We start from the raw sequence: 17,374 nt of genomic DNA, 5'->3' as shown, positions 1-17,374 counted from the left end.
ATGCTTGGAGAATGATTCTAAAATGGCTGCAGGTTTGGGTGTGAATGGCTGTCTGTGATGGACTGAACTGAATGAGAAATTGTTCTTGTTTGTAATGATTGTTAGGTTGCTGCTCTGTGATCCATTTGTTACATTCATTTATTTGTGTCAGTGAGTTTGGTCTGTTGAGTGGATCAGTCTGTCAGTTTTAATAAACACAGTAAGTACTGCACCAAAGAATCTGTTTAGAATGTTGAAAAAAAGCTACATTCCAAACAAGTATAGTTTTTTTTTTTTTTGTGCGTGTGACTGATCAGGCAAGCATGCAGGGACACAGCATGGGGTATGTCCAAACCAGACGGTTTTTAAAATATCCCAAAGACAGCTGAACAGAGCCATATTTTAGGCATGTCTACTAAAGAATTTCCTGGTTGCTGTAAAGTCATGATCTAATGCTGAATGGGCTGACAAAATGCTGACGGAGCCAGCTAGTATTTATATATTATTGTTAAATGGAAGTGGGTTCCTCTCACTCAGTGCCATCTAGGAAAGGCACCAACTCCCCATGGTACAGGATAGGATAGTAGATGGAGGGATGGATAAACTGGATGTCTGTAGTGGCATTCACATATCTGGATTATGATCTGAATATATTAACTAACCCTAACCGTGTTTAATCGGGATCAATTGCATGATTTCCTTAGTTAATGTAAATCTCAGTAAGGGATATATTTTTAAGTTGGTATAACTCTTATTAACATCTCAGCTCTCTGCTCACTGCATAACTAAGTTGACAATAAATGCAGATATGAGATATGAACAGAGAATGCTAAACTCTAACCAAATGTAAGACAGTGGATTCAATTGCAAAATGATTCTACTGCCAAAGGCAGACATTAAACATTTAACAGGCAGTATTTATTGGGAATATACGATTCTCATCATGTGGAGACACGGTTTAACAACAAGCCAAACTCCAAAAGCCAAACCAGAGTGAAACTGTAGAAAAAAAGCAAAAATAATTTTATCAACTTGTGCAGCTTACAGCTAATGAATTTCTATAACAAATCAATTTAAATTCTAATTAATGCACTTCCAGTTTACATAGAGCAAAATCCCATGCTCTTTTCAGGCTTAAATGAACTCCAAATCAAATAAGAACGTGTTATACTTCAGTGACTAACAGTGTATATTTACTAACTTCAGAAATGCATTCTTCTCACAAATAACATTAAATATGCTCAAGGTATGATGTTAACATAACAAATAAACTTACACATGATGCTTTCACAAGCTCAAAGGAAAGGATCACAGCAGATGAAATACTGATCTGAGCCCTTTGCTAGTAGGAAATTGCTGCTCTCAACTAAGTCACATGACCACAACATCCTGTACAGATGAGCTACTTCCAGTTTATAGAAAATCATCACTAGCAGGTGCTAAACACTGTTAACATGACTCAAAAATCTGAGGCAGAACATTCCCCGCCTGGCATCTGTAAGATGTCATAACTACTTAACTATTTTGGTATTTTCTTGACAACAGGAGGACAACTTCTGTGACTGGTCTAAGGTATGCCTTGCACGATCCATCCTTGAAAACCTTGATTTGGATCTTGCATACGTTCTCATCTCATTAGAACAAGGTCCCCCTTTTGAATGTCTGGCGGTCTTTCATTTACGGTGGTTCTGCAGAGTAGGGGGATATTCACGTTTCCAACAATACCAGAACTGGTCATCAAGACTCTGCAACCCACTTTAATTTCTGTGGTAAGTGGTTTCCTTCTGAAAATAGTCCCACTGGAGAAGATAAACCAACCTTTTGTGTAAGTATCATGGCTGGGGTAAGTATCAAGAGAGAGTCTGGGTCACTAGGCACAGGAGTCAGAGGCCTTGCGTTGATTATTGAAATTTCTGCCATGAATATGCAGAGAACTTTGTGAGTGAGAGATTGGTCCTTGGCCTGCAATAACATTGAGTCCAGTATCCTTCAAACAATCCCAATCATACGCTCCCAGCCACCTCCCTATAGTGGTCCCTGAGATACTAATATGCCATGGGTTCCTTTGCCATCTTGTGGAATTCTAGTTCTTTGCTTGCCCTCACAGTTTGTTCCACAGTCAGAGCACAACTGCTTTGCAGGTGCCCGAATGGCAAAGAATCTTCAGAGAATTAATGCAGCTTGAAGTATTCATTGTCTCAATAACTTCAATATGAACTGCTCTGTTGCTCATACAGGAGAAAAGCACTGCTAATACACTTGCTATGGGCATACCCCCTCTAGTTCTGCAAGCTGAGACTGTAAAAGGACCAAATACTTCCAAATACGACCAAATACATATGAGAAGGGATGAGATGCTCAATTGTTCCTCTGATAGATTGGCCATGACCTGGTTTTGTTTTTTCCCGCTGAGCCTCCTGTACATCAGACATTTGTGAAGAACACTACTGGCAGCTCCCTCAGTGAATAGGGACCTTGGTGCTGTACTTTGCTGTGGTAGTGACATATCACTAAGGTGGAGATGTGGTGGTGGCCCGGCAATATAACAGGATTCTTTACCTCATTGTTCAGTTGGGCATGTGCCAAACAATCACCGACTCTTATTATTATTATGTTCACACCAGTGCCCAATAGTGCATTTGAGTGAATGATCAGCAGGACAGGACTTGAAAGTGCAGGCCACATGAATGAGTGAAGCAATTCCATTTAGTAAACTGTCCCATGTGGAGAAACGCTCAAAGCGTTTTGAACCAAGTTGTCTGTCTCTCACAGTGGTGGCAGATGTAGTTACTTGGGGCCGAGGACGAATCTCAGTGTCTATCTCTGGACTCATCAGCTGGAAGGGGACTTGTGTTGTGGGGTGACACGTGGATGGTTTGTTGAGAAAATCCAGCCCTGAAAACCAACTTGTATTCTGAAGTTGAAGGAACGTAGGTCGGCTGGGTTGAGCTCTGAGGGCACATAATGCCATTCTTCAGGCCTTGTCGACTGTCTGACTGTTCTGAGGTACGCTACCAATGGCCTTTGTGGATGCATCACAAAAAAGACACAGTTCAGTGCATTTTATTTGTGAGAGAGACTTTGAACTGTATTTGCGGCAGATGTGAAGCTGTTTCAGATCATTAAAGGAGTCATGCTTCCTCTCTCTGCACTTTTCTGCTATGAGTGAGGTGTCCCAGTCATCAATGTCTTTAGAGAGCTCTCTCAGCAGGAGTCTCCCCTGTATTGTCACTGGGGCTGCAAAGTCAATAGGGCCATATAGATCATTGACATTACTCCACATCTTGTGAATGTCTAGACACCACTTTATGTCTGTAAGGTAAAGGTGTCAGTGGTGATCTCCCAGCACAGATCAAGGCTACGCTGAATGAGCATGGCGTCATGGAGGGAATACTGACAGCACTTCTGCACTGTTGGATGCAGTCTTATGCAACCTTAAATTAGACTCTGCTAATGAAGTTTGGGTTCTCTGCAGCAGAAAAATTGCTTCTTCTCCAGTAGGGAGCAACTTAAGAGCATCATCACGTTCTACAAACCTGCAGTTGTTGGTTCCATATTGAGGTTCACCTTCCCGTGCTGCTCTTCTGAGCCCATAAATAGCCATCGCAGGAGATGGACTATTTCTAATACGTGGACTTTCATCCTATACTCTATGACGTCTTTGTCCAAGTCATTGTCACAGAACCATAGGGGCCACAGATAGTCTCTGTGATTTTCCCTTACTGTGAGACAATGAAACATTTGCTGAATATCTGCCGTTATTGTGACTGGACTTTTCTGAACCTCATCCATTTTATTTATCACACAGTGAAAAAATGAAAACATTTCATTTATCACTCTAGATACTAGATGAGAACAAGGCAACTTCATAGTAATAATATACGTTTTCTGGATACCTAACAATTCTTTAAGTGGTATTTACATCACTCATAGTTTCTTTTATATTTAGAGACAGGCATCATGAGTGCAGAAAGGAAACTTGAACTGCTCTATTCACTCATACCAGCTGAGACACCTCCAGACAACTGCTTATCATGCAGAAACCTCCTCATCTTTCCCTAACACCATTCTGGATCAGAGAACATCTTTTTAGGGTCCAAACAGGCCAGCTGCATCCCACAGTGGGATAATTTAAGGGGCTCTTGTCTTGCACTTTCTGAAGGATAGCTGACATCACCTTAATGCAGTCCCTCTTAAATTCCAGGACTGTGAGTTCTCCTATCTTTTTCTGTCTTTTGAGTTCCTGACAGGGATAATGAGAGTGACCCATGTATCAACTAGTAAATACATTTTCTTGACTATTGTACTTGGGTGCAAATCTGTCACCTCTTGTAGGGTTATTGCTGAGGATGGAAAAGCTGGGAGCGTTCTTTGCCTTTGCTTCATGGCAGATGAAATGGGTGAAATACCAGAATGGAGGGAAGCAGTCAGGTGTAATTCCTATTGGAGATTTTAGGAAAGGAATCTAGCTTTTTAAAAAGCGCATTTTCAATCATTTCAGGTGCACCGTAACACCCAGTTAACCTAGACCAAGCCATATTTAGAGCTGCTTTGTGGTCAGAAACGTGGGCAGACCAGATTCTCCTCACATGCTCATATGATTCTCTGCCCAACCATTTGGTGAATAAATACAGTTCCTCTCCTGCCGTAAGATAAAGGCCACGGATAGCATTGATGAAAGTGGACTTCCATGCCATAAAAGTCTCTGGTCAGTCGTCGAACTTCACTACACCTGTGTTAACAAGCTCACAACACGCTACAAATCTAGCAAAGTCTGACAAATCTCAACCTTCAGTTTGATGATGTGGTGCTGAGTTTGAGCCTGCCCTAGGAGGGTTAGGTGAGTCCAGCTTAGTTGGCTTTGGATGTAATGAAATCCTTTCTTGGAAGGTGGGATCTGTAGTAAAGAACTGGTTATTACTGGTTGAGCTGGGATTATTTTGTAGAGATTGCTCTCTCTTGTATGAGCGTTCTGAGTTTGTTTTTGCTCTTTCATGAGCTCCTACATAGGCTCGTGTACGAACCACTCTAAATTGCAGTGAGGTGGCACGGCTTGACTTCTATGAGCATTGTTCTTCAAACTCTGATGCTGCCGCTGCCTCAAGTACCTCAGCCTGAGCCTGAGCTGCGGCTGCCTCTGTTTCATGATGTAGCAGATCCAAGTCTGCCTCTAATTTGGCCTTGTCAAGCTGATGAGACATATCCAGTCTAATTTTGTTGAATTTGATAGCCAGTTCCTTCTATTTAAACAATGCACATGTTCTTGAAGCTTCAGCATGAGCGCATGCTTTGGCAGCTGCTGCAGTGGCTGATGACCCAGATCGATATGACTGTTGTGATGTACTAGAACACCTTGAGCCTGTCTCTGACCTTTGGTCCTTTACATCTTGAATTTCTACTGTTGTGACGATGGCTCCACTTTCCTCTGCAGGAGCCTCTGATTAATACCATGAAGTCCACTTTGCTTGTAGGATTGACATCTTTTCACTATTGTGTTCTCATCATGTGGAGACATGACTTAACAGCAAGTCAAACTCTATTCATTAAGCGCAGTAGTCAGTTTCATCAAAAAAACTTGTAAACTTGAACAGCTTACAAGTACATTAATTTTAACACACCAAAATATATGAATTTCTACAACTAATCAATTTAAATTATAATTAATGCACTTCCCACTTACATAGAGCAAAATCCTGTGCCATTAAATATGCCCAGGGTATGATGTTAATATAAGAAATAAACTTACACATGATGCTTTCACAAACTCAAAGGAGAGGATGACAGCAGATGAAATACTGATCTGATCCCTTTGCTAGTAGGAAATTGCTGCTCTCAACTAAGTCACATGAGCACAAAATCCGGTACAGGCGAGCTACTTCCTGTTTATAGAAAATCACCACTAGGAGGTGCTAAACACTGTTAACATAGCTCAAAAATCTGAGGCAGACAGTGAATGCACGTGTTCATTGTGGTTTTTACTTATCGTCCATTCATGCCTCTACAAAATCAGACAAAGACAATGGTGGCATTGTTTGACAGTGGATCCATCTGAAATGTCAGTCACAGTGAGCTGTTAGATGAAGAACTGCAGGTAACAAGAAGCACATGCAGGAAGTAGGTAATACGTGCCAGAGTAAAATTGTGAAATCGAATGACACTGTAGAAGCTACTAGCAACAAACTATTCTCTTGAGGAATGTTACAAGGATTGCAGAATAGTTGGTAGTTTGGGGAGATGACCCTAAAAAACACTGAACCTGATGCACCTGGTTATTCTCTCTTTTCTTGAAAGTAACTGTACAGAGCAACTGTAGAATTGGCCATATAAATATCCCTCTTCCCCATCATAGCTGATGGGATAAAGGACTTTAGTTCAAACATGTCCAAACTATGGCCTGTGAGCCAACAGTGGCCTGTGGTCCATTTTCAATTGGTCTGCAGTTTATTCTAAGCATATAATGGAATATGCCCCAAATATGTTTTCTGCTGAGGATGACTGCTGCCGTCAAGTAGTGACATTACAATAAGGCACGCACATGAAGTTTCTAAAGTTTCCCCCAAAAAAGTGCAGTTTTAATGTTCCATCATTCTGACAAACCCGATATACCTCTCCTGGCCCAGCCAATAGTCATTGTTATATTTTTATATTAGATTTGGACAGCACTGGTTTAGTTGGACAGCATGGGCATTTTTGACTGGTCATTCCAAAGACGGCAAAATATGTTCTATACCAGGAAAAGGAACAAAGAACGTCATGAGCTCCTTTGTTTGACATGGCATTGTCATTGGCAGAGTGTATGAAAAAGGTATTGACTTGTCCAAAGGGACAGACAGATAGCAAACATTCGAATAAATAGACACAACTAAAGAGCAGACAGGAAATCAGCAGGACAATCTAGTTATTTATTCAGTTCGTAAGACATTTATTTGATTTTATGTCTGGTCAACTTGTCCTTCCAAGGTTATCTTTTGCAATGGCCCACTGTGTCTGGTCGCTGACTGACTAAAAGATAAAATAACGATGAATTCGCACGAACAAATTGTTGGTGAAAGTTCCATGCGTATTTAATTTAATATTAATGAATGGAAGGCCACATACAGGAAGAAGAAAATTAAGTATTTCATTAAACATGATGGGAGTAAATGTTTAAGTGCTAAAAACTACTATTTAGCTATCATTTATAGGAATTATGTTACCAGTCACTGTTACTGGCCTGACATCAAACTGGGCTGTGTGCGATTTAGTGGAGCCCCAGGTTTAGTGTTGTGAAGGCACCCATTTTATGGAAGAGGTGGCTTCCTCATTAAACAAGCGCTATAAAGTCTTTGAACATATTCCTGCCCACGACACGTACATACTTACTTTGATGAGACCAGCTGTGTGCATTTGATGAAATGGCACGTTTATTTGTGCTTAATGCCTATGAACAAGAACCAAAGTGTTTCATTCACCACCTTTCTATTTTTTGTAGTTCCTCTTCAGGTTTTGGTATTTCTAGTTTCTCATGTTTCTTCTTCGTGATGATGCTATCACTCGGGATCGCTACATCTGTCACTTCTCCCTCTTTGGCTGTTTGTCCAGCTCTAACATATCTGACATATCTGTCTGGTTAGCCATCACCTGTTTGTCAGTCTGTATCGGAGAGTGCCACATGATCTTGGCTCAGTTATCTTCCAATAACTTTTGAGTTTTCCATTTTGACCTTGAGACTTCCAATCCATACTCTGCACAGATGTCCCTATCCTGCACAAAGATTGAACTTAATTATTTGAACACATAAATACAAAAACATATGCATGCCCAAGTAATAAGCTGGTAAATCACCTGGAATTTTTATTGATTTTTTATTAGATTTTTCAAATTTTTCTTTTAATTTAAAAAAAAAAAAAAAATTGTATTTACTCATCTTCGATTATACTTTATATTATTGTTATTGTAATTATTTATGTATTAAAAACAAATAAGATCTGGTATCTTTTTATATATGACTTCTCTTAAAAGAAGGTTTCAGACCAGGACGAGCCTCTGCATCCTTCCTTCAAGTGTTCAAACATTAACAAATATAATATCATCAACATAATACCATCATTTAGTCGACCACACTCAAATGAAACAAATACCGTCAGTGTTTGTACTCATGGTCTGACATGTCTCGTCCATAGGCTAAAGGACAGTGGTTACAGCATCTTTTCTTGTGCGCGCTTGTTTCATTGACAGGATGATGCTGCCATCTAGAGGCTTCTAACTGGATATCATCCAGTGGGACTTGGGTCACTGTTTGGATTCCCTTTTCAAACCAAATCAAATTCTTGGGTCTTTGCAGAAGCCTGTTGCATTGTTTCATTTACTTTACTGCATTTTAACTGTAACACAATCTAGTCAACAAATGTGAGAACAATAATCTTCAATCAAATATTTGGTTTTGATGTCAGAAATACCCAGTCTAAACATATTGTAAAGATTGATAGATATAGAACTTTGCATATATGCATAAATTTGCCTGGATGCAAACTGGACTAGTCTGAGTTTCCCTGAACATCTTCTGCTCTTCTGAATGACTGGTGGGGAATTGTAGGCCTTGGTTTAGAACATCTATGGGTGGTGCCCACTTGAAACTCACATGACTAGGGCCCAATACTCATTTGCAATTAGAGACTGTTTATTGTTCGGTTGCATTTTTTCATACAGTCTATGTATACATACATGACTGAACAAAGGCTGCCATAAAGTCTTCACATTTAAACAGAGTGAGCAAACTCTTTAGTTATTGTTGCTCTCAGTGACTACTGCAGTTAACAGCCTACCCTGAATGTCTGTGTGGGTGTGGGGTGGGAGTTGTCTGTCTGTTTACAATGTGGCCCAAAAGATCATCACAACTGTGCAAGTCACAGCATTTTATGATAAACTGCAAAATCACTTACATTCCCAGTGAAGCCTCTTCTATGCCCAGGTGTTTTTTGAGCTTCCAAAATACGCAGGTTGCAATACACATATTGCAGTTGAGTTAATAAAAAGACATCAGCCCTGCCGATATGCTGCAGTGAGGACAATTCCTTTATTTTTTGCTGTAGTCTGAAAGCATTTGGGTGCTATACTCCCTTCAGTCCCCTCTTTAGCAGGTAAAATGCATGCTAAAGTTCTGAAGATTGATTTGGCCAGTCTAAAACCTTCCATGTCTTGCTCTTGACGAACTCCTTTGTGGTCTTGTCAGTGTGTTTTGGTCCATTATCTTGCTGCATGATGGAGGATCTCCCAACCATTTTGGTTGCATCTTTCTTTAACTTGGCAGATTATTCCACTGCTTCCTCTATGTGCTACATCATCAATAAAATTTACGGAGCCCGCCATACAAGCCCAAGTCATAACACTACCTCCACAGTGTTTCACAGATGCTTGTATGTTTGGGATTGTGAGCAGATCCTCTCTTTCTCCAAACATCAGCTTTAGGTTGATCTTCATCTCATTATTCCATAAAACTTTGTCTGGTTGATTTTTAAGTGCTTCTCTGCATTTTGGTAAATTATGTGCAAAGATCATCTCTAACTATAAATGCAGGCAAAATTTTAAACTGAGCATAGGTGCTAATTGTTTTTGAATAATCAGTGTTTTAGGCCACACCTGGGCAACAAAATACACCTGTAAGTCACGTGAAAACAAAATTGTTTTCAGTGTACAGCAGAAATAAAGGAGTTTTCATAACTGTTTCAATAGTTTTGGAAGAGAGTGTGCATTGGTCAGGTGTAACATTACGACCAGTGATAGAAGAAAATAACATAACCATCTTGATATAAAACAATGATCTGCTGGGAAACATGTTACTTGGACATGTACCACTCAAAAAACAAACAACTAAAAAAATATTCAGGAGGATGTTAACTATATTCTGTCATGAATTAGCATGAGTCTAACTGTAATGAGTATCATTTATATTGGTCTGTATGTGCAGAAACAAACTGCTTAAATACGCATGGAACTGCTTAGTATCTGCCCTAAAGACCATGAATGGCAGCTGGAGCAGACATAACTGCGGACCGTGACCGGCTGAGTTATCCCACACATCTGGACATACGGTATGCACAGCTGCCGACGCGTCATTTCAGTGCAAAGGTCCATACATCAGGATTTGTTCACTGAGAGATTAATAAGTAACCTCATCACACATGCTGTATTTTTTTAATTAAATATGCAAGACTTCAATTAGGAAAGGTAAAGGAAAAAAAAAAAGATGTACAGACGTGAGTGCAACCCTCTAAAACCAAACCACCTTTATAGAGGGGAACCATGGCCAAGATCTCAAGGTGGGCTGAGACATATAGCACAGTCATATACTATTTATTTCCATCATCACTGTACATGTTGATAAAAAACAGGTTACACCGCTCTGCTCCATTCAGACAAGAATACAATTTCCTTGGGAAGTGTGTTTTATTTATTGCACCGGTGCTGTTGCATACCACTGATTAATTCCACCTGTCAGATCAGTGATGCCAGTGTTGTAACTGGAGTGAATTTAATGAACATCACGTCTTTCAAATGATCCTTGAGCCACCGCTGCACTCAAACAAAAACAGACCTTATGCTTGGAGAAGTCCACATAGACCAGACGCCCCAAGACCACTTTGCACTTGTTGTTTGCACTTGTGTTGCTTCAAGTGTGTGTTCCATTCAATTTGTTGTGCAAAACAAATAAAAAAAAAAAAATGAAATAAAAAAAATAAAGGGACACAGTGACTCTAATTCCATTATGTCTCTAACTCTGCCAAGTCTTCTGTCTACTGATGAGAAGGTCACTGCTTCAAAATGTCTCTGAGGCTTTGAGAAGTTTGGAAAGGTGATAATATTCAGCATATCCAATCGCCCAATGAGGTGTAGTTTTTTTTGTCATGGTGCTCATCTCAACCACGTAGCCCGATTCACCCCACTGACTGGGGGCATCCCAGGTGGCAGCAGAGTGGGTAGCTGTCCAGACGTTGAGGGTGGTGGGAGTCCGCTACTCAAACTGGGTGCCATTCCCATAATTGAGGGGGGTGGTGTGGCAAGCAGGTAGCTGTAGGCTGACAGTGGCGGTGTGTGGTAGGACAAGGTGACTGGGGGGTAGTGGTGGTACCCCAGTGGTGGGGCACAGGCCTGGGATACAGTGGAATAACAGGAGCCATCTGTCTTTATCATGGACTGAAGATTCTGGTAGCCTTCACTGGACACCAATGTGCTCGAAGAGGGGAGGTCCATGGGCAGAAGAGGTGGCGGAGGGGGGCAGTGTGGTAAAGGTGGGGGGGCTGGCGTGGAGGGGAGATCTGGTGCTGGTGGACAGGGAGAGGGGGGGTTGGGATCTGTTGAAGGAAATAAATATACAGTGAATGTTACTTAAAAAAAAATAAAAGCTTGAGCTGTGTGTGGAGGATTGTTTTCTGAATGCTCTCCTGTTAGACCACAGACATTTGTCTAAAATGAATGAGCTGCTACATGGCATCCTTAAAAATGCTTTTTATGACCTGCTAGAATTCCAGCACACATATTCAGTATATCCTACTGATATAATAATAGTAAGTTAGCATTTTTCCTTCATTGATCCCTCATTGAAAAAAATTATTTCTCTGCATTTAACCTATCTATTTATTCAACCAGTAGCGTGTACACTGGGAGCAATGGGCTGCTACTTATTCGGTCTCTGGGGAGCACATTAAGGGTTAGGCGCTTGCTCAAGGCACCTTAGCCATGGATATGGAGAGGATACGAACCAGTGACCCTACAGTTTCAAACCCACGTTTCTAACCTAGCCCAGATGTAAGGAAATCAGTACTTGGCCTAAGGTCACATCAGAGTAAAGGCACTGAGCTAACTTAGAACGGCTGGTCTGGCATGTGAAAAAAATCAAAAAAAATCTGCATGAACCTGACTGGCAAACTTCTCTCATCTGGATGTCCACTCGCAGGGTTATCTCTAATAAATACGTTGAATAAATGCCCAGATGAAGTAAAGGCTGACACAAAAAAGTTAAATGCTGAATTAAACATCTCAGAATAAGAAGTGGATCACATAAAATGTATTCATAAAACCACTCCCTCCAGTACAATTAAGGTTTAAGAGTGTGTCAGAAAAAGTCTTTAATATGGTTTAAATATATGTAATTTGCCCATTAGGTGGACATGACCCACCTGAACTGCTGAATGGCAAGTACAAAAAATGACAAATGTTAGCAAATCTCTACCTAGAAGAGATCAACCGATATGGATTTTTTAGTACTGATACCAATGCCAGTTTTTTTTACATCAGCCTTGGCCAGTGGCCAGTATGTGCTGCCGATTTTTCCAGGCCAATATTTGGAGTCAATACTGCTTTTTCTCCCCCCATTTACATGATAAAAATGAGACAATGGTAACAAATGTTACAAGACTCAATTTAACCAAGTGAAGTGAAGTGAAAGAATATTTGACGCTCTTATGCATACAAAATAAACAGATAAAAAGAGGTAGAGCACAAGCTTTTTTCAGCTTCCAGGTGCATGCTAGAGCACTGGTTGGCCGATATATCAGGCTGAAATTCATGTCTGTCAATCTTGAATACCTATTTTGCAAGAACTTAGCAAGAACCTCTATAAAGTAGTACTGGTTTCCAGTAGAAACTAAGGCATGACGCGAGGGGACTCGGGCCGAGCTGAACCCACAGCCTAAAATCCCCAAGTGATATAATGAAAGTGTATACACCCTTTAACTGGAGTATTTATACATAAGATCATTTTAGGCCTCGATTTATTTATATAATATAATTTGATACACAAGAGTGAGAGTCTGCAACTCAGTGCATGCGGACATGGCAGCCTGTCCACACTGACCTGGGTTAATGGATACTGTGGGAGGAGGAGGAGGTGGAGGAGGAGGTGGTGGTGGTTCTGGATTTGGCATCTCTGGAAAGCACAAATACGAGACAGAGAACACAATGAAAAAGAAAAACAAAGACAGAAAAACAAAGACAGCATACTACAGTATGTTTTAATGAACTTAAATGTATTTTGTATATATTAGCTAGGCTACTTACTACTGGCCTTGTTGTCCTCTCTGGGAGAGGGCTAAATAAAGAAAATTCAGTCCCAGTCAGAAAATACACAATTTAAGACATAAAAAAAATCTTGCACATGTTAATACTGTACAGGCTAAGATACAGATTTATGCTCCAGAAGATTCTATACCTTAGCTGGTCTGGGAGGCCTGGGACTGCTCTGAGGTGAGGTTTTCACAGACAGTGTTGGGGCTGCTGGGGCGAAGATAGAAGGCGGCATGGGGTTGTCCCCAGTCCCAAGACTTCGATCAGGTATCTGCTGCCTAGTCTGAGAATACAGGTCCAGGATCTGGTGGCAGATGTCTTTAAGGTGGTAGAGAATAGGGGAAAGATTAGAAAAAAAAAACACATACAGTGAATGTATAGTACCATTGTGGTGGTGTCCCCATTACCTTCCAACACGTCGACGGGCACATCATGGACAAACTGTTCCCACCAAAGCCGGGATGAGTGCTTGGAAGTCCACTCCTGGATGTCAAATTTACAGAGACGTCCAGCCAGATACATGACAGCTACCGCTATGATCTGTGGCTCCCACTGCAGGGCCACCACAGTGCAAAGGCTTGGAAGGAACAAAATGGGCATTATTATTGTTATAATAATATAAATGCAGCTTTCTTAGCACACATCTGCAGTATAATATATTATATATAGTACACAAAGCAGCAGGAGTACAAAATGTACAGTATACTTAAACTCTTTAGATCTGGTATCTCTATGTATTCTTGTAGAGTCACTTAATGTTTTACAGTTTCACTAAACTACATCTAATCAGGACATAGAACTGCAATGTGTCATCCGCTTCAATCTCCCCACTCTCCTTCCATTCAGCCTCTCTCCCTCTCTCTTTCATGATACAATACCCATAGTCTGACATTTATCAACCAGAAGAAGATCGGATGGCAGGTGAAGGTTGCTGTGACTGCAAATTAAAAACTAGACATGGCTGTAGTCTAATTTCACTTAAAAAATGGACCTGTCATAGGAACATTACCACTACTAATACTATAATTCTGTAATACTGTTGTATGATAATGATGGTAATAATAAAAAGTAAAATAAAACATAATCTGTGTATTACTTCCATCACAAACATTTTTTTAAGTGTAATGTAGTCTTTATTATACTATCCATCAAATAACACCAAATCTGGAACTGACGTTAAGTATGGAACCATGTATTTCAGGCAAAAAACATATTTTTTTGAACTCACCTGTCATTCACAAAGGTCCAAGCCATCTGAACCAGCTTCTGCACCTTGTTCTTGTCACCTGAAAAGCAGTGAGGCAGTGTAAAGCTTAAATAGCTGACAAATAGTAGTCAGTAATAAACGATGGATAAATATGTCCATCTTTAACACATTGTTATTCTGCGCTTGTGAATGGTATGGGGCTATGGAGTACCCCATGGCTCTGTTGTTGTCTCTCTAGTATTCTCTCTTTATATTTCATCTGTCGCGAACGGAAGTCCACTGATACAGTGATGATGAACTATGTGTCTGTAAAGATGTTTATTTCCAAATTATTGAGGCATATGCCATAAACACCCAAGAGAACAGAGTAAATTTCTGTTTGCTCCGGAAAACTATTTTTTAGGAAACACATACCATAATGGTTTATCAATGTAGCACCTGAGCGAAAGTTGTGATATAATGATAGAATTTCTACAGAAGTTAACTGGCTTGACTTATACGGTATTTGTGCTAAATGCCTACCTTTGAGTTGCTTGGCATAGCGGAGCAGGAACTGGTAGGGATGGTCCACTTGCAGGTCAAACTTGATGGTCTGTAGCAGGATACGCTCCAAAACCATCACCTCCTCCTGTAAAGAAAGATTTCTTAAATGAGTAAATGGTGACAGAGTTTATTGATTCACAGTATCCTGCAGTTTTCCAGTATGGAGCTATATACCTTAAATGAGGCAGTACTTAGAACAACTGACTAAGTTATAGTTTTTTCTATTTACAAGATTTACAAATAACTCAATAACTCAAACATGACTTTATCAGATTTACCCTGAACAATACACAGTTGCATTAATGCTTGATGGCTGTATGTGATTGTCAATGAAAATGCATTCCAAAAGGAGAGCAAAATTCACTCATGTAACCTCAACATCTGAGATTAAATTGTATAGAAGCAAGCTCAGAAAATAATAGGTTGATGATGAATGTCTGCATTCTTCTGAGACTTTTACTTTCTGTCAACTCATCATTTGAGCATTTTCAGCATTCCTGGACATGCCCTAATGAAAGTATGTATTGTCACAGACCTTAGGATCGTCTCCAAACTGTGCAAACTGGACGTCGTTGAGCAGGTTGCGAGCCGTCCTGATGATGTCCCTGCATTTCTTTGGAGTTTCCTCCACTTTCCCTGCGAGGAAAAGGCAGCATCCTGCTGTCACCTACAGGTACATGCACCAGATTAGGAAGACATTGTTCAGCAAATTATGTAAACAAGAAGCTGTTTAAGAAATGCATACAGCACATGCTACTATTCACTGACTAACGTGGCTGCAGGACTAATAACAAGGGTTGCATCCTGTGCTTCCAAAACAGCGATGTTTGAATGAATGGCGTAGTGTTATTCTCATCCAATAATTATAAGAACACTTTAAATTATACTGTGCAGTATTTGTGTTAATTGGTTCTAAAATGCACCAATGTGCATGTGCCAGTTCTATTTCCACTTCATTGGATTGTCGTTTATTATACACTCTGGGTGCACCCTTGGCGGGTCCCAACAAGCAGAAGTAAACACATTTCCTGGAGGACAAGGACGAATGTACAGACCATACTTACATATCTTGAAAACTGTTTGAAGGAATGGAACATGTAGAAGCGATGGAAGTACACTATGCCAGTAGCCAGTGTTCCATAGTGCCTGGAGCCACTGAGGTTAAGAAGAATGACAGCTGTCCTTTCTTAAACCCTTTTATAGGGGGTGAATAGCCAGAACACTATCAGGAAGGGCTGTTAAAACCTAAACTAATTCAAATCACACTAGTATACTAGTGTTATGAGGTGTACCTTATTATTACAACCTGTCCTGTTGCGATTGCATTTCATTCATCTTTGTGTAAGAGCTTAGGCTAGGATCCACATGAGCCATCCTACGAAACAAATGAATCGTGAACAAACACGTGAGCCCCGGTCATTTGACTTAAAGTGCGGAAGTGCAAGCTATGTTCAGGTGGCTCTCTACAGCAAGACAGTATCCTACGAGTGTGTATGTACTATAAGTAGTAGGTTTCCTGTAGGTGAATGTTAGGTTGCCCATTGCGTTTCCAACAGAAGGATACAGTCCGAGCTGTGTGCCCGCGTCAAAGATGAACCGGGCACCTTCTCTACGGTACCGGGCCTCAGTCGCAGGGTCCAGCCCCTCTGACTGAGAAGGAGTACGGGCCAGGTCCTTTTTGTCCCAGTACCAGCACGGTTTGATGTGGTCCAGGGTGGCCGGGTCTCTCCTGTCAGAATATGACAGGGCTTTGAAGAGGTCCATGAAGGACAGGTCTTACGTACTTCCCCAATTTTAGGCTGGTGGTAAATATTATTGAACAAAGGACGATTTATCCCGCTAGCAAGTGCTCCAGTCTAGGGATGCTACCAGCTACTGTTACATCTATACAATATAGCTGATCAAATTAACAAGGCATTCTTTTTCACGGGAGTGGCAGCTGTTATTAATACACGTGAAAACGCTACGAAATAAGTTCCTTTGAGGAGCAAAAGTTTCGGTCCAAGAAAAATCCACAATTTACTCTAGAAATATCTGAACAGGCTGGTTTTATTACAAGCCTGCTGCGTCACACACATTGTGGTGATGTGTGGATCGATACTGAAATGTCGATACGTCCGATACCAGATCTTATGCTCGAAAATCGATTTTCAAGGTATCGATACTTTTGCTACTTCAGAGAAAGGTAACTATTGAGATGTGGCCTTGTGAAACACCTCGGGTTAAACCACAACACAAAATACAAGGCATTTATGATGAGGCGGGCAGAAGAGATCAGATGGGGAGAGCACGGTGTGAATTAAGATGCAAGTCTTAAGTCTCAAGGTTGCAGGCTGGTTTTTGTGAAGCGTCATGAGACGATTTGTATTGTTATTGGCGCTATATAAATAAAACTGAATTGAATTGAATTGAAGTCTTCATTTTTATAGAAGTTCTCAAGAATTAAACAATATTTTATTTTAAATGTTTTATTATTTTCCCTTTGTCTTTTTTTTAGTGTTTGAAATACCATTTCCACATATTTTGTGTATGACAGTGTCCTCTGTTTGGTTTTCTGTTATTGTATTATGGGCAGAGCGCTTCAGGAGGTCATTCATCCCCACA

General features: G+C 40.5%; 1 protein-coding gene across 1 annotated transcript; it reads right to left on the bottom strand.

Moving 5' to 3' along the window:
* Positions 1–10,136: 10,136 nt before the first annotated feature.
* Positions 10,137–16,999, bottom strand: LOC125023167 (cyclin-K-like). Its single transcript, XM_047610232.1, has 10 exons — positions 16,335–16,999; positions 15,835–15,916; positions 15,306–15,437; positions 14,750–14,855; positions 14,249–14,306; positions 13,428–13,597; positions 13,166–13,338; positions 13,015–13,045; positions 12,812–12,883; positions 10,137–11,309 (listed from the first exon to the last, which is right to left on the bottom strand). The coding sequence occupies exons 1-10, from the start codon at positions 16,532–16,534 to the stop codon at positions 10,870–10,872; spliced, it is 1,464 nt and encodes a 487-aa protein (XP_047466188.1). The 5' UTR covers positions 16,535–16,999; the 3' UTR covers positions 10,137–10,869.
* Between the last annotated feature and the right edge of the window lie 375 nt (positions 17,000–17,374).

Source organism: Mugil cephalus, chromosome 17 (assembly GCF_022458985.1).
Source record: "Mugil cephalus isolate CIBA_MC_2020 chromosome 17, CIBA_Mcephalus_1.1, whole genome shotgun sequence".
NCBI lineage: Eukaryota > Metazoa > Chordata > Actinopteri > Mugiliformes > Mugilidae > Mugil > Mugil cephalus.
This window is presented reverse-complemented; position numbering and strand designations above follow the sequence as displayed.